The sequence below is a fragment of the Tasmannia lanceolata genome, unplaced genomic scaffold (genome assembly GCF_043159265.1).
Source record: "Tasmannia lanceolata isolate RefF3 unplaced genomic scaffold, GAP_Taslan_0.1 ptg000037l, whole genome shotgun sequence".
In the NCBI taxonomy this organism is placed as follows: Eukaryota; Viridiplantae; Streptophyta; class Magnoliopsida; order Canellales; family Winteraceae; genus Tasmannia; species Tasmannia lanceolata.
In genome coordinates this window covers 11013769-11022033 of record NW_027518714.1, presented here as the reverse complement: position 1 = coordinate 11022033, position 8265 = coordinate 11013769, and the positions used below count along the sequence as shown (strand labels likewise).

Genomic DNA, 8265 nt, shown 5'->3' with positions numbered 1-8265 from the left:
TTTCCATTCATAGCTTTATCCTTCTTTATTTTTCTAAGCTCTAATGGAATTTACATTACTAAAACCCGAGCTCCTGCTTTTCGAGATTTTCAGCACTCACAAAGGTCCCATGAATACCGTACGGCACTCTAGACGGCAACTTAACCGAGGCTTCTTTCTGCATATTGATTGCGTTCACGATAAAAAACTCCGACTCATTCGATTTCTCATCATGAACGAAACTCAATAGATAACCCTCATCTTCCTCTCTCGTTTCGGAGGCCGGCACAAAAGTCGGCTCGCCTCCGAAACGCCCCTCACCATACAAAAATTTCGTAACAGCTCCGGTTTCCAAATCAACCTTAGCCAAGCCACAACATCTCGGCCACGGCTCGGCTATTGCAAGATAAGCAAACCGAGTCTTTCTACCCAGTAGCATCTTGTTCACCTGCCCAACTTCCAAATTCAAACCCGGAACGATTTCTCTCCGAGTCGACTCACCGGTTTTAAGATTTAAACGTATTTCTGATAATATACTCTGTAACGGCTCGTCAGATTCGTTGAATACCGAGTCAGGAGGCGACATGCAGGACCCAATCACGACCACAATTTCCTCACCGGACCTGGAATATTCCTCCCACGCATTCCATAAATGGAAACAGAAACAGTTTGGAACGTCAACCCACCGAATTCTCGACTCGTCCGAGTCGCATTTCGGCAAGACTCCGAAACGTGGGGTTTTGTTACGATCGTAGAGAACTGGTGAGCCGCCACGAGCCATTTCGGAGATCTTGAACACAACCTGGTGATCAGGTATAACAACCGAGTTCTCCGTGATGGCAAAATCGTGAATCATGGTAGGTTGTTGGAGGGTGATTGCCACGTCAACAGATTTTCTCCCATATTTATCGAATTTGAAGTATTTCAAGTAAGGCCTTTTGATAACGTCATAGCTCAGTGCCATGAGCTCGCCTGTGGTAGGGTCCACCTTAGGGTGGGCTATCATGGTCGACCGGAGCTGGCCGGAAAAATCATACCTTCCGACAGTCTTTAGATCTCCGTCACCGGTGATGCTAACGTGGTACGGCAGGTCATCCTCCGACATGGCGAGGAGTCGGCCGTTGAAGTAGACGAGACCGGCATTAGCTACGCCGGTGCCGAGACTGGCGTTAACTACTCCGGCTAAGGCACGTGCGAAGAAGAGTGCCAAGCGTGCGAGTCCTATGTGGCCATGTAGTTCTCCGATGGGTTTCGGAAAGAGAGGCTTACCATATATCTCTTCATGGGAGAGTCTATTTGTGCGGGTGAAACGGCAGCTGTAACTGGGGTTATCACTTCCGTTTAGTGTAACGGCGTGGACCATTCCGTCACCGTCAAATAGGTGGTGCCGACCTGAGGGTGAAAACATGGGGTTGGCTCCATTTCTGACGTAGACCCCATGGAGAATGGATGGGATCTGACCCACCACGTCGAGATTATACCTGACTGGTGATTCGGGCACCGGAGCAAAGTTACCGGCAAGTTGTATAGATGGGTCTACGGTTTTGGGTAGAGTTTGATTCTTCTGTAATTTAGCTATAACTCCATATTCGAGGGAATCTAAGGCTGATGCCAATAGTCTCTGTAATGGGTTTAGTTGGGATGGATTTTTAGGTGTTGGAATGGAGGGCTTTGGAGATTTTGATTTACGCCGTGGGTTTAATTGCTTGGTTGTTTCTCTGGGGAAGATTTGCGCTGATGGGTTGACAATGATTTGGCATTTGGCCGGAATTCTGCATGTATCCGGAGAAGAATTGGCCGGAATTTTGCATGGGGGGTTGTTGGAGAGACGAAGCAGGTGCTGAGGCATGACTCAGTGAGAGAGAGACTGTAGAATGGAATCCCTTACATATGTTGTCTTTATATGGGGGAAATAGTGTTAGAATATGTGGGATCCAACGGTTGGATTGTGTTTAGATCTCATCGTTGGATCATCTTGGAGGTAGATTTGGTATGTTGGCTAAATGAGGAGACTATATATATTAGGCAAGTGGATATGAATAGGCAAGCGAGAAATAATAGGAAAGTAGATTTAATTAGGTAGATTTGATTAGGATTCTTCCTTCCATAGTTATCTTGATTTCCCTTCTATCCTTATCATGTAAGTGCTCTATATAGTACGTGTTTGGCGTACCGTTTAAAACACCGTTTGGCGTTTAAAACACCGTTTTGCGGCCAAACGGCCGTTTGGGAGTGTTTGGGTGCGCAGCCACCGTTTGAAACGCCGTTTGAAACACCGTTTTGAACCCTCAAAATGGCATTTTGAACGGAGTTTTTGGGTTGTTGGTTTTTACGTGTTTGCCCTCACCAAAACCCATTTTTACATATATGCGTGCGACTTTATGCGTTACCTCAAATACCAAAAAAGTGGGGGTATTAATATCAGTCTTGAGGACACAAATTTGTTAAATTGTTAATATTTAATTCAAAACAATGGGGCTGTTGATATCATTATATGATCTTTTAATTTTGATTTTTTAAAGACAAAAGAATTAAAAGAAACCCTAGTTTCTTACTTTCTTCATCTACTTTGCAAAGTTGCAAACCCACTCGTCTGCCTCACTGCCTCAGTGCCTCCACTCATCCGTCAAATCCGGCCGTTAAGAAGAAGAAGGAGAAGAACCCCAAAGGTATAGCCTTTTTTTTTTTTTTTGGCAATGATGTTTAATTTTAATAGTGTTTGAATGGGATCCTAATGACCTTTTAATATTGGGCCTAATGAGAGAGTAGTTGAGTTACATTGAGGCCAACCAAACAATGCCCTTTTTGGTCATTTTAAAACTAAAACTCCGTTTTGGGGCATTTGCAACCAAACACACAATACATCCGTTTGCCGTTTAAAATGTCGTTTTGATCTGGCGAACCAAACATGAAAACGCCGTTTGGCAAAATGCCGTTTTGAACCAAAACACCGTTTTGCAAAACGGCGTTTTAAACGCTATTTCAAACGGTACGCCAAACACACCCATAAGCACTAACCTACTCTTTGTAATTTATTCAAGAATAATAGAAATTCTCTAAAATTCTTCATGGTATCAGAGCGGGTCGATTGGACCTAGTCCTAAGCACAACACAAGAAGCTTCCGTCTCCGGCGGACTGCCGATCTAGCCGTCCGCCCGGTCTCTCTCCACTAATACCAACAATTGCAATCCTTGCATCTCTTCTGTACCTCTCTCATACTCTTGTCATATGGCTTCTTTACCCCATGCCCAAAATCCTCACTGTTGTCGTCACCATCCATTTCAGAATGTCTTTAGTACCCCGATCTTCATTGTGTCTCTCCACTGCCCACTCAAGCTAGAGATGAATGTCTTTTAGGAAGATGAAATTCTCGATCATCCCAAGCCATTTCATTTGACCGAGTGACTCTTTACTGTTTATTTTTCTTTTCATCATGACAGTCCATTAGGGCTTATTTTATTCATCATAAGAACCCTCTGTCACACTCCTTTCTTTGTGTCAAACAAACCCCAATCCTTGTCATAAGAGCAAACTTTCACCCCCTTCGATTGATAGTCACAGCCCCATTTGATTCATGTGGGTGAAAGGGTTTCTGTTTACATAAGCGATGATAAGGTGCTGTGTTGAGAAAATCAAATACATAAAAGGGGTAAGAGTCTTGCCAATGGGCTTCTTAGATAAGACAGAAGAGGGTGAAAATCATCCAACAGTGTTGAGACATTTCCCCAAGATTGATATAGACACCCCTTTTCATCCTAATTTTAATTGAACCCTTTTCTTGCAAAACCTTCCCTATGTGAAATCCCCAAATTGATATCAGCATTCATCACACACATACACATAAAAAAAAGAAGTCTTACACTCCCAAAATTTTCAGAATTTTCTTTTCCAGTTACCCTATCATTGCCGCCCAACTCTTTGTTTTTTTTCTTCTTTCTCTTCTTTGTCGCCTATTCCGGCATTGGTCCATTGTGACCCTTTTCTTGCCGATTTTGGCAATTGGTCCATAGTGACCCAATTCTTGCTCATTCAGGCATTGGTCCATAGTGACCCATCTCTACTCGCCCATCAAGGGCTTGAGTATCATCTAGTCCCAGCGAGGCTATGGTCTATTCGCTTTTAAGCCCTCTTCGTGACAAAATGTCAAGTGGCATCTTCTTTGGCAACCATCATCAATGATCATTGGCAGCAACAACAGTCTTCAGCAAAGGATCATCGTCATTGACTTCCGGAAGTGTGCATCAAATAAGTTGATTTTGATTACATTTGTAATTTGGGGAATTCTATTATATTGGAATTTTTTTTATTATTGTCAAACGTATATTGATTTTCAATCCATATGCGTTTGAGGGGGCATGTTAGAATATGTGGAATCCAACGGTTAGATTGTGTTTAGATCTCAACGTTGGATCATCTTGGAGGTAGATTGGGTATGTTGGCTAAATGAGGAGACTATATAAATTAGGCAAGTGGATATGAAGAGGCAAGCGAGAAATATTAGGAAAGTAGATTTAATTAGGTAGATTTGATTAGGATTCTTCCTTCCATAGTTATCTTGATTTCCCTTCTATCCTTATCATGTAAGTGCTCTATATAAGCACTAACATACTCTTTGTAATTTATTCAAGAATAATAGAAATTCTCTAAAATTCTTCAAATAGTTCAAGGTTGGAATGAGGGTGTGTTCACACGTGTCGAGGAGGGACTTGAAGACAGGTGAGCATGTTTAGCACGTGGAGGAGGGCACGGGTGTATGTGGTTTGCGGTGATACAGTGGGTAGAGCCATGTGGGCCCATGCACTTGACCACCTCCTCCCCCATGCAATTTGAGCGGACGTTTCTATGCTCTTAAAGCATGCGACCACCCATCCTTCTGCTGTGGTCAAACCACTCTCTTTTTATCCCGCTTCACACGTGTCGTAATGGCTACTCTCTGACACGTGTCTTCTCTCCCTTCTACAGGGAACCCATACGTAGATTCGTATTTTTACAGATACACCCACACCGTCTACGTTAGAATTCTTGTTTGCGCTCATATAAAGTGTTCACTGCCTAGCTATTCTAACTCACTCACTTAAACCCCTAATTTGAAACTGCATGGAAAAAGAAGTGGTGATTGTTTGAGGGAGATGATATTTTCACCCGGCTGCAGTACGCATACGCCCCCTTATAACGTGATTTTGACGTAAACAGTGGGAAACCTTGGCGCTTTTTGACATCAAATCACTTCAAAAGAGGGGCGCATGCGTACTGGAGGGGGAGTGAAAATATCATCGCCCTTGTTTGAGAACATGTTTATGTAAAAAAAAAAGGAGTCATAAAAAAAATGTCAAAAAAGGGACGTGTAAGAATCTGCTCCGTTATTTTGTCTTGCACCCTTAAATGAATGAGTTTCTCCATCCTGTATATATAAGTAAAGCGGAATCCTCTAAGCCGTGGTGGTGCCACGTGGCAGCCCCTCTCCAAAATCGCAATTAGCAAAGGTTTTTAAAATCGCAATTTATTGCTTTGTGAGGAATTTAAACGCCTATTTTTTGAGGTATTAAATATTGCATCGCTACTTTTAAGGCAATTTTAAAGCATTTAAGATTTCCCATTAAATATTTCTCAATCCTCTCAATGTATATCTCTTCCATTTCCTAAAATATTTGTCTCTTCACCTTTCCCGATTCGCCTCCTTAAATTAGTAATTAAATCTCATAAAGACCCCACAAATCCTCCCAAAATCAACGACCCTCTTTTTTTTTTTTGAAATGACAATAATTATATATAGCAAATTTAGGAGGCCGAGATGGACCACCCATATCTACAATAGGAAGCAAGAAAGAAACAGGAACAAAGAAAAAACAAAATACAGAGAAAACCCCTTCTCAGGGAGGAAGGTGGTCGAACCACATAATAGAACCACCAAAGACACCACGCTTAGCTAGCGCATCCGCCTTATCATTTGCCGATCTTCTAACATGTTGAAAGCCGATAGCGGACCCCGCAGTTAAGTCCTCAATCTCATCAAAAATGGAAAGAAATCTCCACAGAGGAGCCACCCCACCTTTCAGCCAACGAATCACATCAATACAGCAAAAGTGATTTTTAGGAACGGACATTTAGTAGCGGTCATTAAAACCACAACTAATAGTTAATTTAGCAGCGGTCTAGACCGCTGTGTGTGGACCCCGATCCGAGAGGGGCGGGGGAAAGGGCCCCACACGCGAGTCTCTCAGGATCATCCAGGTGAATGGAGAGCTCTACCAAGGAACTCTCGAAAGAAGTGCCTCTCACAGCATGAGTGGCGATAAAAGGTGAGATACCTCTCGATTCGGGGACTAGCCCAGATTCGAGGCGTACCTTAAACAAAGAAGAGTCGCCATCCAAGGAAGTGGGCCCAGGATCCCATACTATGCTCTGTTGCAACGGATAACCAGAGATATAAAAAGAAGGTTCGTGCCTGGTTACGAATTTGGAAGGTCCGAAGTGCACCTCATCCGCCCAAGTGCAAACACCTGGTCTCTTATGCCATTTACTTATTGATTTTGAAGAGTTTTGGGCGAAAGTCATGTGAAATGGGAACACATTTCTCCGAGAAGACGTCTATCTAATCATGCATGTCTCGAAGGAATAATAAGCACACACAAAATAGATGAAAGTAGTGTCACCTAAAAATAACTAGGTTATGAGTCTCATACCTAATTGGTGTCTGAGTTCTGGTGTGCAAACACATGCATACTACAGCTAAAAGTATAGGATAAGTACATGAAAGTAAGAAAACACAGCAAAACATACAACACAAATCAATTCTATACATGACTGGACAAGATGAATCATAAAACTCTAATGCAGGACTTGACTAGGACCAAGATGAGCGTCCATCCCAGCTGATCTACGTATCCCGGCCTCGGGAAGAATCGGAGTCAACGTAGTTCGATGACCTATTCTAAACTACAATGCCTAACCATCTAGAACCGCTATCCTAGACTCGATCCACTAGACTCGACTGATTTTTAAAGTTTTTTGTACGATTGCTTAAGTTCAAGTGAATTGTAATTTTTAGGACTCTCTATATGTCCTAACTAATGCAAGTTGGTTAGCCTTAAGCTAATGCAGGTGGGCCCTATACCCTATGTGTATCTAGGCTGTGCATTCTAAGAAAAATCACGGGCTGACTATATGCTTTCTAGTCTAGCCATCGGTTCGACTAAATGTCTAACCGATCAACTTGAGGCCTCCTAACTCTAGGGACACTCACGCGACAGGACACACCATATCAATACAAATCAGGACAGCCTCCTAACTCTAAAACACCCCAAAATCTAGGACAGACTCCTAACTCTAGGGGAAGATCTTTTTGAAAAGGTTTTGAAGATTTTTATAATTTTGAAAGGTTTGAAATATTTATTTTTAAAGGTTTGGCTGGACTTGGGATATGAATCTCAAGCTGCACTACGTACCTCGTGGAAGATGATCAAGCCAACGTAGTTCGGAAAAGAAATTCTTAACTACTCTTAATGACTCAGATTTTGAGAAAGCTTTTGGTTTTTCAGATGTTTTTGGATTTTGAATTTCCAAGAGGATAGAATCCTATCATCATAAGGGTAGGACAGACTCCTGATATCCCGCAAAGGTTGGACAACATCCTATGCTTTGCGGGGAAAGAAGACGGAATCACGACTCTCCAAGGGTTGGACAGCATCCTATGCCTTGCAAGAGTGGATAAAAATCACATGATTTGATGAGATGTTGGAAAGAATCTTAACCCCTATGATGATAAGACTGACTCTCGAAACTGAAAGACTGACTCTCTAGCTAAGGATAGACTCTGAAAGAGGTGCTAATGAGACATGGCATGTCTCGTAAAAGAGAGGCGGGCTCTAAGTATCCTTATCATTGCCCCTGCAATGATGAAAGGATTAGAACAACTACCAGACCAAGTTGGTCTTCAACTAAGAAGGGAGTTTCTAATGATGAGGCTAAGCAAGCCTCCTACTTGCGACTCACTAATGAGACAAAGCCTGTCTCTAAACAGGTTTGACATTCAAGTTGGGACATAGCTTGTCTCCCTAAAAGGTACGAGTTGTGAGACTTGGATAAATTTCCTAAGGGGTAAGCTCTAGACAAGGCTTGTTTCCAAGGGAAGAGTGCTTTACGAGACATAGTGTGTCTCCTAGCGAGGGCTCTAGATAACTTTTTCATTGCCCTGACAATGAGAAAGACTTTTATGCTTTAAGGGATACAAAAGACTGGGCAAGTCTTAAAAATAAATGAGGGGAGTGCTACTTGGACTAAGCGAG

The 8265-nt window shown here is 42.5% G+C and overlaps 1 protein-coding gene across 1 annotated transcript; it reads right to left on the bottom strand.

Annotated features, from left to right (window-relative positions):
* Positions 1-1853, bottom strand: LOC143861059 (9-cis-epoxycarotenoid dioxygenase NCED3, chloroplastic-like). The gene has a single exon (XM_077371945.1). It carries the CDS (start codon positions 1826-1828, stop codon positions 59-61), a length of 1770 nt encoding a protein of 589 aa, XP_077228060.1. The 5' UTR covers positions 1829-1853; the 3' UTR covers positions 1-58.
* Between the last annotated feature and the right edge of the window lie 6412 nt (positions 1854-8265).

Bases quoted from the DNA above. Each gene is read 5' to 3' on its own strand.
- LOC143861059 (XM_077371945.1), bottom strand. From the start codon at position 1,828: ATGCCTCAGCACCTGCTTCGTCTCTCCAACAACCCCCCATGCAAAATT.